Consider the following 16,722-nt stretch of genomic DNA (forward strand, 5'->3'; position numbering starts at 1 on the left):
CTGCTTCCTGATTTCTTAGCAAGCTTATTCCACTTAGCAGTATTCTAATTAGGACACTGCTCTTATTTTCGCTCTGTATTCTGCGTCTCTGGGTTTGTGGATGATTTTGGTTAAGGAATTTGAAAATACAAGGAAATATAACTGGAAAGAATAGTAATTGTAGAAATTATGAGCACTAGTACCCCGTAACACTCTCTCTTTACAGAGAGCTTAAGGCATTTTATATGTTCTCCTTAATCTTCCTGATGTTCCTGTACAGCAAGTAGCAAGCTTTGGATCCGTGTATTTATTTAAATAGCTTCTGTCAGTGGAGTACTCGACAGTTTGCCAAGCAGTGTCATTCCGCTGGCCTCCTTGAACAGATGACACTAAGGCTTAAGGGCTTAAGAGACTAGCCCAGTGTCACAGTACAGGAGGATCAGCACGCGGGCGGGGAGCCTAGGGTTCACGGAGGTCGGTGAACATGCCTGAGGTCGCATAGCGAGAGTAACTGGCAGAAAAGGAAGTAGGTTTCTTGACTTCCCTTCCAGGGCTCCCTTCACTGACCGTGCCGTTTCCAGACAACAGATAGTGTGCTGTTCCTGTGACGTTCTTGGCTGTATGCAGCGGGAAGAGCTCGGGAATGCTGTTGGCTCCAGGGGGTGTTAGGGGTCCTCTCGAGCTAGAGATCTGATCTGGGCGTTTGTGTGTGAGTACAGAGCCTTTCTCTTTTCTTCTCTACCCTTCCAGTGCTTGGGCCTTGCCCAAAGGGAGGCTTACCATCGCAGATTAAAGTATGAAGCCCAGATCCACTTTTAGCAAAGTGCTTAATAAAACTGGCTTTTCCTGCATTCTTCAAATATGCTATGCACACACACTGTACTTGATACAGCCTTGTTTCTCGCCAGTGTCCCCTGTCCCACTAGCATGTAAGCTTCATGGGAACAGTGTGTTTACTCTCCGTGGTGTCCCTGGTACTGAGAACTGTGCCTGTCACACAGAAGGTGCTCAAGAAATATCTGGTGACGAGGGAATGCTCACATTCAGATTGAGTTAGCCAAGAATATGTGTGATCTCCTATTTTTAAGGCCTAATAGTTAGGTTGCAGGATAACAAAAAGTGGAGTTTCCAAGCCTAGTTAGGCCTGTGGTGCCTACTTGTTAAGTTCGTGGAAAAAATGACAGACGGAAAGGGAAGTAAAAGCGGCCTAGCTCGGCGTGCCCTTCGGGAGCGAGTTAGGATAAAGTAGAATATATGTATTTCAGCATGTGGAATCTGCCTTTTTAAAGATGAAAACATGAATGCGTCCCAACTGAATCTAAAATTCAGTTTGAACATCACTATATCACTAGTCAGTGTTAATCTGGAGAATCCTTTTTACTATTAATAAGTCTGTGCACATGTGGTTTGAATGAGTGTGGGGAGATACGGGTCTGAACCATACTGTGGTATGCTTAGCTAACTACCCTCCAAGTCCGTAAAAATGCCAGTGTCTAGTTCTTTTCCAGGGACAAGGAACTTTAAAGACATGTTAGTTTTTTATTAGTGGAGATGGTATAGTGTTACTGAAAGAGTCACGATTGTAACAGTAAGTGATTTTAGAGAGCTTATTGCGTGAATAATATTTCACTTAATCTCACAATAATTTTATGAGATTATAGTATATTATTATTTCCATTTTATATATGAAGAGTCTGAGATACAGAAATCAAGTAACTTCTTGAGATCAACCAACCAGTGAAATAGGTCCTGGGTTTGGCTCCGTTTTCAGATCATTGGTATAATAGATATTTCTGCCATATTCCAAACGCTGGGTTTGGAATACTCTTATTTATTACCAGCATTCTCTCCTCTCTTGCTCTCTTTCTCTCCCCCACCCCCCAAATACTTGACCCACTCAGGGGGTTCAGGTTCTAGTTCTCACCTTACCAGTGACCATCTGTGTGATACTGCTGAGTACCTTAACTTCTTAGGACCACACTTTTCTCAGTTTCAATTAGTAGAAAACAACATTGAGATCCCTTTTAGCTCCTTTGGTCTAAAATGACCCTTTGGTTTTGGTTTGTTAGTTTCTGTGACCGTATGACTAGAAATTGAGATTTACTATCACTTCTTTTTAGTCTTAGCAAGTCTCTTTAAACATCTATTTTCTGAATTTGTTTGTTTGTTTTAGCCCAAAATTAACCTGATGAGACTAGGAGTCGGAATGAATATTTAAATTTAGGTAGTACTTTATATATTTTACAAGGTACTTTCTCATCCATTATTTAAGTCAGTAATGTTTGCTAAAGCGTTTTCCCTATCCTGTGGATGAGTAAAATGAGATGCAAAAGTCAAATGATTAAGTCCCACAGTTAATTAGTGGATTGGTCAGAATTCACTGATTCATGTAATATTACTATTACACATAATATAAAAGTATGTAATACCAGTGCTTTTTTTTTAAGTTTATTTATTTTGAGAGAGAGTATGAGCAGGGCATACTCTCTGCAGGAGGGGCAGAGAGAGAGGGAGAGAGAGATTCCCAGTAGGCTCCACACTGTCAGCGTGGAGCCCGACACCTGGCTCGACCTCATGAACTGTGTGATGGTGACCTGAGCCAAAATCAGGAGTCACACGTTTAACTGACTGAGTCACCAGGGTGCTCCGACAATTTTTTTTTTTTTTTTTTTTTTTTTTTTTTTTTTTTTGTGAACACATGCACTGGGCTAGTGAACCAATCGGTTCATGTTTATTGCAGATTTTCATTGCTGGTTCATGGACTGATGACCACAGGCCAATTGATTTTTTTTTGTACTTCTAACTATGAAGTCTCTAGGACAGGGACGGTACCTTTTACAACCACATGGGAGTGTTCAGAGAACTAATGCACTGAGAGCCAGCCTGGGGTGAGAATGGGATGGAGAGTCCTTGACTGGGTTTTAAAGGATCCACATGGTCCTTGAACTTCTTTGCAGAAGTTTTTCTGTGGGAGAAGAGTCCATAAGCACCCACCGATCCAGTGAGGAAACCCAGACCCAAATGAAAGAGTTTGAGAACTACTCTCTGGAGCAGTGGTCTCAAACTGGGGCAGTTCCTTTTTCCCAAGGACGTTTTTGGCCGTGTCTGCAGGTGTTTCTGGTTGTCACAACTTAGGGGCGCTGTTGGCGTGGGATGGCTAGAGGCCAAGAGTCAGCCTTACCTGGCTCCCCTAGTTACTTCAGTCAGTTTGAGAGAACGTGTCAAGCCGTGCTTATCTTTTCAGATTTTCTTGTGATGACAAGCACAGTAGGGGTGGTCGTAGGCTCTTATTTCAGGTTCTGAATGGGGATATTACATGGTCTTCTGTAAACCACTCTCTTTTCTTTTCTCTTAGAAGGAGGCTTTTTCATTGGGACTGTTGGGCTAGTCGAAGTTTATTGGCTTTAGGTGAGGCCCGTTTGTCCTGACTACCCATTGAGGGCCCCAGAATTAGTGTTAGTCCTTTCGCAGGGAATAGTTTTGTCCTTTGTGAGCCCGTGTTTGTCCATGCTGAACGTTGTCGGTCATTTCAGCCATTCTCTTGGACGGTCGTCTGGTTGGTACCAAGATGTATATGATGGACTGGAACCACTTGAGAACTGAGCACGATACCTTGGCTTGATCTGTGCCAGTTCAGGGATCAGGGCAGATCTTGCTGGAAAATAGCCCTTCTACCCTTTGACTTCGTCTCCTGCTGAGGTCAAAGGGCATTATCTTGTCTTTGTCTAGTCCTGCTCACATTGTAATAAACAAAACGGAACCCTGAGTTTTCTCAGTAGCCTATGAGTCCCGAACTGGATTTGTTTTATTTTTGAATGCATCGGCACTGGTCAGTGGGCCAAAGTTTTACTTTGGGCTTACTTCTCCCCCCGCTCCATATTCCGTTGAGCTGTGCTGTGAATGTGGGTGACTATTTTAAAGGCTTTTGATTTTTTGGGACATAGAATTGTTTTGGAGTGTGGCTTATTACCACTAAGTACATCTACATTGGTTAACCTCAAAAAAATATAGTTAACCTAAAGTGGCCAATAAAAAACATGGTGGCAATTCCACAGTTTTACTTGCTTGAATATTTTTTGGCTAACTTGGAGAACACAGAATCCTTGTTTGGGCTTCTTAATGGAGAAATTGTGCCCTGCAAAATTCCAGAATGTCCTCCTTAAGCTTTTACCTTTATGTAGGTTCCGGGAATGTGGAGGTGACAGTTTGGCAGCTCTGTGTCCTTGTGAGCCTTTCCTTCCATTTACAAGGTGGCAGATTTAGGAGAGGCTGGGTCAGGCATAATACATTTATGTACAAAGACCTGGCTTTTTAGTATGGCTGTGTATTTCCAAATGCTCATAGATGGCTCGTAGTTGGGACCTATTGTAACCAGATCTAAGCAGAACTGATAGGATTTTCTTACAATCGAAGCAAGAATTCAGAATATTTTGCATCAATTTTGGATGCATATAGAAAACATTCTGGTAAGATCTTTGTTGCTTTTGGGTTGTTAGATGGTATTCATGCCAGCTTCCCCACTTAGATTTATACATCCCACTTTTTTCTTTGATTCAGGCCTATCTTGGAGGTATTGTCAGGTTTAGTTCCAGACCATCACTATAAAGCAAATACTGAAATCAAGTCAGATGAATTTTTTGGTTTCCCAGTGCATATAAAAATTAGGCTCCTATTATACTGTAGTCTATTAAGTGTGGAGTAGCATTATGTCTGAAAAAACCATGCACATACTTACATTGAAAAACACCTTTGGTAAAAAATGCTAGCCATCATCTGTGTTTTCAGTTAGTTGTAATTACTGATCACAGATCGCCCTAAGAAATAGAAGAATAATGAAAAAGTTTGAAATATTGGGAGAATTAACAAAATGTGACACGGGCATAAAACAAGCCAGTGTTGTTGGGAAGATGGCGCTGATAGAGTTTCCTGATGGGCTGGCGCAGACTTTCAGCTCGCAAAAAAATACAGTATCTGCGAAACTCAGGAAACTGAAGCATGGTAAAATGGTAAAATGAGGTATGCCTGTATTTGATTTTCCAGTTTGAAGGCATACTTTTGCCACATTTGTTTGTTTGAGGCGCACCCCAAGCTTTAACTATCTGAAATGGAAATATGTAGCTTCTCAAATAGAGATATCTAGAACCAGACCTACAGAAGCTAAGATGATAATCTAAAGACTTTAAACCTGAGCAAGAACTTAACCCTCTTGAGGTTGTTTTATTCTTCCTACATTGAGAGAGCTACTTGGTCAAGAGACCTCAGAATTAAGGCAAAAGCCCTGATGGCTTTTAATTGTTCTTTGAGCAAATGCTAATAGACCTCCCACTACTTGCGGGGCACACTTTGAGGTCTAGGGAGTTAGAAGAGAGGATAGGCTGGCCTCTGTGGAGATGCTAATCTTTTTATGGCATTTGGACCAGTGTGAACAAAACAAGTTCTCTGGCATGGCACTCTGACAGAGACGGAAGAGGGGCAGTCAGGAGTGATTAAGAGCGCTGTTCTTGAGACAGATTCAGGGACATTTCAGTTGGCCCTCGGGGGCAGCGGGGGGAGCACCTAAGAAGAAGGGAAAGGGGATGATTCCAAGTGGAAGCCACATACATAGATGGGAAAGGGCCGTGTCTGTTCAGGTTCTGGTTAGCATTTCTAGCTTGGTTGGGATAGGGGGAGAGAATGGTTGAGAAGGCAGATTTGGGATTCATCTACAGAAGGCCTTGAATACTAGTATATTATGTGAGCTGTTGAACGAAGGCAAAAAGAAGTTTTAATCAGCCAGGAGGGCGAGGGTGTAGCAGCTAGCAGGGGCCCTGACAGCAGATGTTCAATGAATTTTAGCTGAAATGATTTGAGTGGAGAGGCACAGGACTGGAGAGGGACAGGGTTGAGGAGGGATGTGGGACTGGCAAGGAGGAACCCAAGTGACCTAGCAGTTCATTGGACGACAAGTGTGTAAATGCATTCGTTCCTAAGACATTGACCACTGCAGCCTGGCAGAATCATGGTACCACTGGTAGAAAAGGAAACCTCCGGGAGGGGGAGGGGAATTGCTCTTGATTATGCTGGCAGTGAGGCGCCTAGGGAGGAGGGAGTGCTAGAAGGAAGAGGAGGAAAGAAAAGTGAGTTTGTTGCTTCTCTGGCCTTCCATGTCTTCATAGCCGCATCTTCCCTTCATCTCCTGCCAAATCTGTATTCCTGCCAAGAACCTCAAGGATTCTTTTTCATAAGACTTGTATTTGTGCCTTATTATTCTATACCCAGGCCGCGATGGGCTTTGCCAGGCGGCTCTTTGTGGACAGTGGGTTTAGGAACTTACCATTTTAGGGAACATGTTTGACCTTTGTGTCAGTGTATGAGAGCGAGTGTTGTTCTTCATCATTTTGCTTGATTACTGCCATTACCTTTATAGATGTAATAGTGGGAGTTTGCAAATTACCTGATTTTTGACTTTTTCCTTTAAAAAATTTTTTTTTAAACATTAAAAATAGGTACAGAATCTTCTAAATTATGCATCAGCTGTGGAGACTTTGCTCCAGTCATTCTTTTTTTTTTCCTGTTTCCTTTCAATTTTTATATCATTTGGCCAGCAACTGGATAGGTCGGTGATTCCATATCCTTTTTGTCTTGAGAAATTTCGTGGAAACGTGAGGCTGAGTCTGTAATTGTCTTGAGAAACTACTGTATTTCAAAACAAGTAATTATCTCCATTGTTTATTATGTATGAGCTAAATACTGAAATTACAATGGATGCTTTTAGTCAGTGCAAATTAATGTGTGTGGTTAATTTTCTTCTTTTTTTGTAATGTGGCATATTCTGTAGTTTAAACCCCCGCCCCAGACTCTTGTTTTAAACTGCTGTAGTTGAGTGAGAACAGCAATGATAGTAAGGAAAGTTAAGTAAACATGAAATTAAAAAGGCCATAGTGTACATTTTGGTAAACCAAAATATTGCTTGGTGGCATAAAACCACAGATCCATTCCAAAAAAAAAAAAAACAAAATGCGGAAATGTGGTTTTGCTGTCTGTCATGCAGTCTGTTTTCAACTGTCAGAAACATACGTTGCTTTTCTGGGGTAATTTTTTTTTCAAGTCTGACCACAGCTTTTAATTTCCTCCGCTCCACCCCCACCTCCCACCACACCTCTACGCATCTTGTGCGAATTTATGGGTGAAATGTCATGACATAATCATCAACCACCAGAGGGGTCAGCAGTTGTGGCAAAAGTTTCTTGTCTCCCATGTGCCCCGAGCCAGTGCTGTGCTTTTGGAAACTTTTATAATCAGCACATAGCGACTGTCCTTGTTTTTGAACTTTTCAATGTAAGTAACATAAAGACCTTTAAAAGGCAGTTTCAAAGTGCTTTTGCTTTTTTTTTCTTTTTTTTGCTAAAAAAGTAGTATATTCATATTACAGACATTTTAGAAAAAGAATCACACATGATCCTTCCACTCTGAAGCTAACTGCTGACCTAGGCAGAAGCCCAACCAAGGCTGAGGCTTCACTGTCTCTACCGGTTGTTCTGTGGCCGATGGAAAATTATGTCTGCCTACCCACCATCAAAAAATACTGGGCGGGGTTCAAAGATACATAAAATAGACAGGTATATGTTCAGTTTCTTTTTAAAGTGCAAAACGGTTGGGGTGCCTGGGTGGCTCAGTCGGTTGAGTGTCCAACTTCGGCTCAGGTCATGATCTTGCGGTTTGTGAGTTTAAGACCCTCGTCAGGCTCGCAGCTGTCATCGCAGAGCCCACTTCAGATCCTCTGTCCCCCTCTCTTTCTGTGCCTCCTCCACTCGTGCCCCCCCCCAAAAATAAACATTAACAAAATGAAAAAATAAAAGTACCAAAAAGTATATGTGTAGTAAAATGAAACCTTAGTTCTTTAAAATTAATTTTGGTTTATTGCTAACTTAATGGTTTCTTCATCATTTTTATGGGCAGCATGATCCTAAATACTTTTTTAGGATTTCCTCTAAATTCAGCTGGTAACTTTCTGTGATCTTGGTAAATTACCTAACTTTTCTGAGTCTCGGTTCTCATCCATACCTATAAAACGAGGGGATAGAACTGGACCAATGTGTTGTATAAAATGCTGGTTCCCAGGCCCCACGACCTGGGACTTGGGCATCAGCATTTTTCTAAAAGCTCCAGGGTGATTCCGACGTGCAGCAGGGTTGAGGACCAGTGAACTAAAGTGGTGCTTCTCCAGCTTCGGTGTGTGCACAAGTCATTGAGGATCATGTTAAAATCAGATTCTGTTTCCACAGGTCTGGAGTGATGCCTGATACTCACCATTTCTGATGCACAGGTGATGCCGATGCTGCTGGTCCACTGACCACGTTTTGAGTAGCAAGGAGCCAAGGAATGTTTAAAATTTCTTGTGTTTCGTTGTTACCGTCTCCGTGATGTAGTTTATGTCGTACGTGGGGGAGTCCATGTGCTGCTTGAATGACACCCCCAATTTAGGATGTGAGGATTGATAGGTAGGTAGTGTGGTGTCTGCATAACCTGGCCTTGCTTACGTTCCAGACCCGCGTCTCTGTAACAGGTCAGCAAATTGAAGTCGTTTTAATAGTACCTTGTTTTAGGTAGCCTGCCTGGACTCCAGCTGGTCACGGGTGGGGTTGGTACCTTGTTACAGAGAAGGGAGACACTTCCATTTCTCCCTCCTCTGCTCTCTGAGACCCCACTGTGACAGGTACTTACACTTTCAAATTCTGTCCTCTTTCTTCTCATCCTCCAGTGTCTGCCCTGCTCATATTGACCTCTAATTCCTGAGCAGTATTTTAGGTAAATGGGCAAAAAAAAAGTCATGAAGTAGTACATTTTGTTTTAACTTGATTTGTCGTGTGAGCACATTCTCTGCAGAAATTCTATTTATTTATTTATTTATTTATTTATTTAACGTTTATTTTGAGAGAGAGACCGAGACCGAGCGCAAGCAGGGGAAGGAGAGAGAGGGGCAGACATAGACTGACTCCAGGCTCTGAGCTGTCGGCACAGAGCCAGACACAGGGCCCGAACCCACAAACCTGGAGATCATGACCTGAGCCGAAGTCGGACGCTTAACCGACTGAGCTACCCAGGCGTCCCCAGAAAATTTATCAAACTTAAGTTTAACAAGCAAAACTCCCAATTCTGAAGTGTATTTTGTTGTGGAAGAAGCACAAACATCCTTGAGTGTTTGCCATGGTCTTCTTTAGCCCTGTCATTTAGAAAGAAAAAAGTACTGTTTATAACTGTAGTCCTTTACAGTTGGCTGTAGCATAGCATCCGACTAGCAGGCAGCATGATGCAGTGGGAAAACCCCACTGAGGTCTAGGGTGTCTGCAGAACTGATTTCTAGGCCATCACCTGCCATTAAGCCAGTGAGTGTAACTGTGGACACGTAGCTTCTCCACGTAACACAGGCAGGGATCAAGGAATGCTCCGTTTTTCAGGGCTCTGTCGGAGAATTTTGTTGCCTTGAAGGAATATACTTACCGCTTTTTCTAAAGTCCCAGGCAATAAGAAATTATCGTTTGCAAGTGGGAGTGTTGCTTTAGAACAGTGCTAGTGCATGTGGTCTGTGGACTGGTGCAGGTCTGCGAACAGTTTGCCACAGATGGGCGTTAACAATAAGGAGTGTGTACCAGACTGTAAATCAGCACACTACTTTCTTCATTGGGAATGTCTTCGCTGTTCAAAAAAACCAAAGGACGACAACAGAAATTCCACCTAGTTGAGCTGAACTCAACTCTGAGTTGATTTAATTCTGGCACAAGACCATTGTCTTCTTGATGATGGATAACAATGTGAGGATTGACTACTTTTCATTAGCACTGCTTTACAATATTTAATCAGTGGGTTTATCAGGGCGGTTTTATTAGGACTAGAAAATTGGAGTTCGTAAGATAAAGGAAGGTGTAACCTGAAAAATAAAAAAAAGTAAATTTAAAAGCAAGTTAGGTGAAAGGTAAAGTCAAGTTCAAGCTGGTTAGGGACATGTGCAAAAATAGTAAGTTAAGTCAAGGCAGTTGACACAGATTCTCAAGTGGGGAGCCGTTCAGTCACTGCAGTTTGTGCTTTGGTTAATGCAAAACTCATTTAAATTCTTCTGAGTACTTCTGAATTCTTAATTTAATAACTTAGAATTTTTGTTTTTCATTTTCATCATCTAATGGAAATAACATATTTCTATAAATCTCACCTGTTTTCTGTAGTCTTAAATTAAAGAAGCTTTGAAATTAAGCCTGACTTCCCCTCCACCTCTCCTCCTTTCCCTGCAGCCTGCTATTCTTTACTCTTTACTACTATATATAAAATTTACTGCATCCAGGGCAAGTATCTGTTTACCAAGAAAAGAGGAAGAGAGATCCTTTGCCAGTAGCGAAACATAAATACTGAGAATGTCTTTTCTGGGTCATAGTGCAAGAAAGTGGAGAAGCAGCACATTTTCTGGGGCTGGGCTTGTGACCTCTCTCCTCTTCCCGATCAATTGGGAGGCACTATTCTCTTATTACTGTGCCATTGAGTCTGCCCCCCACCCTGCCCCTTTAGATCCGAAGCCCTTCCCTGGTGTAGTATAAATTAGTGAGGGATGGCTTCTTAATTGAGGGACGGGAAGAGCCTAAGCTTGAATCGATACCTAACAATACAGTTACTCGATTTGTAGCACTATCTAATCTCAGTTCTGTTTTAGAACAGAACTACTTACCTTAAGGGATTTTATTCATAAGTGTATCCTCATAAATATTTCTGCCCACCAGATATGGGCAGCGGGTATTCTTCCCATTTCATGGGTGTAGACGCGGAGTCCCAGATCACTTAGGGGTTTGCTTAAAGTCATGGTTCAGCTGGACTAGTAAAGAGAGTCATCTTAGGATTTGGGACTCCACAGTTGTATCATTCACAGTATCGGTGTGCTTTCCAGAATGTTTTGTCATTTGAGTTCAGCTTTTTCCCCTTGCCTTTCATAACTGTCCCCCACAACAAACCTTGAAACTAGCCTTGAGACTTCCCTACCCTAATGAGTGGTAGCTCCATACCCAGGCTTTACATGTTAGAGTCATGGATTCCATACTTCTCATTGTCCAGGTCTAGGGAAGTCACAGCATGCTGCTGATTTTCCCTCTGCAGTGTGTCTCCTTTCCTCCCACCGTCACCAAGCCTTATGGGGGCTTATGGGACTCAGGGAGACTTGAATGTCTATCCATTCATATTAGGTCTTTTTTTCTTTTTCTTTTTCTTTTTCTTTTTCTTTTTCTTTTTCTTTTTCTTTTTCTTTCTCTTTTTCTTATTCTCTTTCTTTCTTTCTTTCTTTCTTTCTTTTTTTTGAGAGAGAGCACATGCACATGAGCTGGGGAGGGGCAGAGAGGGTGGGGGGGAGACATAATATCTTAAGCAGGCTCCACACTTAGTGCAGAGACCCACCTGGGGCTCGATCCCATGACACTGGGATCATGACCAGACCCGAAATCAAGAGTCGGATGCTCAACGACTTGAGCCACCCACGTGCCCCCGTATTTGGTTATTCTTTAGGGGCCCTTCTCCACTCCTGGAAATCTAGTCGGTATTCCCATCATGGCTCTTACCCTCTTTTTTGCTCATTTTACCCTTTACCTTGGTGACCTTGTCCACTTTGCTTAGTAGACGAATCCCAATTTTTTTCTACAGCCTGGATCTCTCCTCTGAGACCGTTGTATGTAACCGAGTCCTCATTTCCCTTCAGTGTCTCACAAGTACTTAAACTCAACATGTCTGCAAACGACATCTTCCCCCGCAAGCCTGCTCGTGGTCCAGTGATCTCTATCTCAGGAAATGCCAGAACCATCCACCCAGTTTGCCAAGCCAGAAACCTGGAGGCAGGTGATGATTGCCTTTCCTTCTTGCTCATTAGCCACACCCAGCCAGTCTCTTGGAATCTGCCCTCAGTTATTCTTGCATCTGTTTACTTCTCTCCAGCTATCTGATCATGGTAGATTACTTACCCGAGTTGTTCTTCTTTGGCTTTATCTGTAAAATGAGGACAGAGTAGTTCTCTTAGAATTGTTCTGCACTGACGTGAACTATCTGTATCTGGTGCAGGGGAAACTCGGTGAATGTTAGGACAACGATGATCGTGATTGGCACATCTAGCCTCCATATGTGACTTTCATGACAGGCTAACCTGGGTGGAGATAATCGCAATATGCTGGGCTGTTCTGGATCTGCTTCTTCAGCCTCATCTTGTGCTGCTGCTGCCCCCTTTCTTTCCCTTGTCCCGTTTGTTGAATATGAATGTCCCACATGGGTGCCACAGGCCCATCCTTTTGGAATGTTGTCGCCCTTTTCCCTGCCTCTCTCTCCTTTGTCTATAAGACTCATTTCACCCTCAGTTACTCAGGGAAACAGAGACCTCTGTTAAGCATTTTTAAATGCCCTGCATTTTGTATTTTTTCAGTGTCTGTTTCATTTGCTAGATTATGGGCTCTGTAAATCCTGTCTTGTTTCACTCCTCTTTTTCTCAGACTGTGTCTGACACAGTGCCTGGTAGGATAGCAGAGCGGTATTGAGAACTGTGGAATTAACCTGGTTCACATGCGGCTCTTTCCTCAAAGACTTCAGCCAGAAGGGATTTCTTCCGTCCTCACCCTTGCGTATCTAGGGCTCTCTTGTGTACCACCTAGATGCCCCATGCTGTCTGTTACCATGTTTGTTTCCATTTGGTCTTTGCTTTTCCTAGGTTATAAACACTGGAGTCCAGATCAGTTCAGCATTCTCTGCTGTTTCTACCACAGCTGCTAGCTTAGAGTAGGAGTGAATGGATGAGCTGGTATCTGAAAATGTCTTGTTGAATTTCCTAAGTTTGTGGTGCTGTGGGAATTCATATTGTTCCCATTCTGAAGTTATCTTTCATCCTCCATCTTTCCTTTTGTGGTATGTTTTGTGGTTATAAATCTCTTCTATCCTTCCACAGCCACTCAAGTATAATCAGTGGCAAGAAAGGGGTGGAGGGCAGAAATGCACTGGCACGTCTTGACCTCCTGTCTGGTATTTATCACAGCTTTTCTAGAAATGCCCTTGATAGGTCCTTGCTGCCTTGCAAATAAAGTTCAGGCTCTTTAGTGTGGCATTCAGGACCTTCCACGGTCTGACCTCATGAGCCCTTTCTGTCCTTATTTTCCACTCTGTTTTTTATTTCACGCATCCTGTGCTCTAGCTTAATGGTTTTCAATTCTGCCTGTACATTAGAATCACCTGGGGAGCTGTAAAATAATATACTGAAGCATGGGTTCTACCCTCCAAGAGCATGAGTTCATTGGTCTAGGGTGAGGCCTGGGCGTTGGTGTTTGTGAAGGATCCACTTGTAATGCTAGTGTAAAGTCAGGCCTGGAAATCCTTGACCAGCTCAGTGTTTCCCACAAAATGTGATCCATTCTAAGAGCTTTGAGAGGAAAGGGTTCCGCAAACAGGTCTGATCAATGCCGTGTGTTTTCTGTCCTCCTTTCCAAAGTTTTGTGACTAAACACTATCAAATGAAAGGTCTGAGATGTCCCAACAGCAAAGGAACCTGTTTCACTTTGTTTGAGCTCCACGAGGTCATCTGGTCAGGGAGTGCTTTATGTATACAACACTTGTTAATAACATCTGCCAGACTCCGTGTGGAACCTGCTTTGGGCGATGCTGCTTCCAGCCATATCTCCCCGCTCTCAAGTCCGTTCTTTATTTGTCCTTTAATCATCTCATCCAGAGCAGATCCACGTCCCATCCCAGGCTTCTCTTTTAGACCCCCCCCCCCCATTTTACCTTCTTCAGCACTTCTTGTTTCTCAGATTCCTCTCCATATACTTTTTTTTTTTTTTTAATTTTTTTTTTTTCAACGTTTTTTATTTATTTTGGGGACAGAGAGAGACAGAGCATGAACGGGGGAGGGGCAGAGAGAGAGGGAGACACAGAATCGGAAACAGGCTCCAGGCTCCGAGCCATCAGCCCAGAGCCCGACGCGGGGCTCGAACTCACGGACCGCGAGATCGTGACCTGGCTGAAGTCGGACGCTCAACCGACTGCGCCACCCAGGCGCCCCTCCTCTCCATATACTTTTATGTTTGCTTCTGCCTCCCCCTCCTGCACTGTGAACTCTATGACAGCAGGAACTTACTTGTCTTGTTCACCCCCGTGTCTCCATTCAGCACCTAAAATAGGCCTGACAAATAGTAGGTGCCTAACAAATATTTGTTGAATGGACAGAAAGGCAGCCATACATTTGTGGGTTTGGCTTTTTCTAAGGTACACGTTTAAATGTTTAAACTGCCTGCACAATTTAATTAAAAGCAGCTTGAAATACATTTGAAAAGTAACTAGGGATACTGGAGCAAAAGGGGATGGTAGGAGTTTCCTGTACTTTTAATTTTCTCAACCTGTCTAGTAAAGTATTAGAAAGGAAAAGAAAGAGGGGCGCCCGGGTGGCTCAGTCGGTTGAGTTTCCGGCTTTGGCTCAGGTCACATTCTCACAGTTCGTGAGTTCGAGCCCCGTGTCGGACTCTGTGCTGATAGCTCAGAGCCTGGAGCCTGCTTCGGATTCTGTGTCTCCTTCTTTCTCTGCCCCTCTCCCACTCTCTCTGTCAAAAATAAACAAACATTAAAAAAAATTTTTTTTAAAGATATGAGCCTGACTGTAGAGATAATGCTATTTTTCTGAGTATAGAGAAACAACAGTCTGTGGGACTCCTTTTTTTTTTGTTTGTTTTTGTTTTTTAATTTCTTAACCAGCCTACCACTGTGGCTTCTCCCAGCCTGTGGGGTTCACACCTGTGTGAGTCATTACGAGAGTTTGGGTGAGGAGTCATTGAGTGATGGTGGACTTCTGTGTGGGATACATTGCAGGAAGGACAAAGAACACACAAAATGTGTCAGGAGTTAGTAGGTTCTAGGGGAACAACATCCCCCCTCCAGTGAGAGTATTCAAACTGGCTTGTCAGGGAAGGTGGGGAGGGGATTTGCATATTTGAAACTATGCATGGATCCCCGGGATTTCTGGCCCTTGTTTGGAAGGCATTCCAGTGGTGCGGTCTCTGTATGAGCCCTCGTGCTGGGGCTGTGACCGTGGCTCCCCAAGCTTGGCTCTGACTGTCCTCCTTCTGGGTGGGGTCGGCATGTGTGCACGGCACTGCACGTGTGGGAGGGTGCGTGTGACCAGCTATGCGCTGATTACCAGGAACTGCTCTTTTACTTCCTTGGAGAGCATGGCTGCCAGTGCCTGGCTCGGGCTGGGCCCTTCCTTGGACTGTAAGAGTTATCACACTGTTTTACTCTGAAGATACCATTGTGGAGATCTAACCCAACTCCGCATACGAGGTGCTCCCCCACTGTGCTGTCTAACAAATAGCCTATTTCAGCTGGGTGAGGTGATCAGTCTGGTGTGAGTAATCTCAGGAGGGAGCTTTGAGTGGCATCGCCTTTATCGTATTTCTCAAATACCTTTTAAAACACATATCCTGCTAAGGTTTTGGAATGGAAGTTTTAGTCACTTACTTATCAGCCAGGAATTGTCCAGAGTGGATTTGCATTTCCTCTTGTCACCCACCGAGATTACTTATTATTCTTTTTGAGCAGCGCGGCATCCTGAATGCCAGAAAAGATGTGTGTTGGGAAGGTAAACAAACCAAATCAGAGTATAAGCAGGACCTCCAGATAGATACTCCTTTGTGGGTGAAATGCTCCTGACTATTCTCAACTTTAGTGTGCTTGCCAGAGATTTGAGGAGATCCCGCCACCTGACTCAACTGCGGTTGCTTCTGTCCACTCAGCAGATCCTTGTGAGTGCCTTCTGCTCGCTCCTCAAGGTGGCTGCAGACCGAGATCTCTGCCTTCCCTGAGCCTGCGGTCCGCCTGCAGACCGCACCCAGAGAGCCTTGCTGCTCAGGGTGCGGCCTGTAGACCCGCAGCGCCTGTGTCTCTTTGCAGTTTGTTAGAAGTGGAGATGGTCAGGCCTCACTCCAGCCTGGATTTTAACAAGATTCCTGGGTGATTAGTATGCACATTAAAGTTTGAGGAGCACTGCTCTCCTGCATGTAAACAAAAACATGTGAGATGATTTCAGATGATTATAAATGCAGTGAGGAAAGGGCTGTAGTGGGCCAGAGAATGACTGGGAGAAGGAATCAGAGGATGGGGAGTGAAGATGCCAGAGGTATCTTTGGGCTGAGACAGAAAAGGTGAGTCGGCAGCGAGTCCTGGGACTTTCAGGCACGGGGTCTCTCGCTCATCCTTGGATGGGTTATTCACCCCCATCTTGGGGATGCTATTCTTTTCTGCTCTAGCCAGGTAGAGGCCCATGGATTCACTTGCCTGCTCTGCCTGGACCCGGCTGGTAGTGGGGGTGTTTGGCCGAGCAGTATGAGTGCAAACAGCAGAGGAGTGCATCCTGGTTCTGATAGGAACTGGCTATTTATCAAGGCAAGAAAAGAGTCTAAGGGGCTAGAAGGGTATCTTGACAGTGATGGCTTCAGAGACTTGAGATTTTATATGATTGGGAGGGGTGAGGGGAAGCCAGTAGAGGCCGTGCTAGAATTGAAAGGATGAGAGAAAAAGAAATGCCGAAGAACGTAGATATAGACAGATTTTATGCAAAATGGAGGTAAAGAAAACAGACCAGGAAGCCTTTAGTCTAACGTAAGAGGATAGACTGAGAAGCAGAGCATGGCTCTCAGTGTATGAAAGGCGGTTTATTGCTTTCGTGGAGGTACATATCCTTGATGAGAACTTGAAGAACCATTAATATTTTTA

General features: G+C 43.7%; 1 protein-coding gene across 8 annotated transcripts in view; it reads left to right on the top strand.

Annotated features, from left to right (window-relative positions):
• The window catches only part of LOC115500078 (transducin-like enhancer protein 4), a 141,900-nt gene that overhangs the window by 11,317 nt on the left and 113,861 nt on the right, over nucleotides 1-16,722 (top strand). Inside the window, exon 1 of one of the 8 annotated variants that reach the window (XM_030294422.1) lies at nucleotides 11,689-11,823. The exons of the other annotated variants lie outside the window; for them this stretch is intronic. Coding sequence (XP_030150282.1) covers nucleotides 11,776-11,823 — 48 coding nt within the window. The 5' untranslated portion in view covers nucleotides 11,689-11,775. Of the gene's footprint in view, nucleotides 1-11,688; nucleotides 11,824-16,722 lie in introns of those variants that run through there. 8 annotated transcript variants of the gene reach the window in all.

The sequence above is a fragment of the Lynx canadensis genome, chromosome D4 (genome assembly GCF_007474595.2).
Source record: "Lynx canadensis isolate LIC74 chromosome D4, mLynCan4.pri.v2, whole genome shotgun sequence".
NCBI classification, from domain to species: Eukaryota; Metazoa; Chordata; class Mammalia; order Carnivora; family Felidae; genus Lynx; species Lynx canadensis.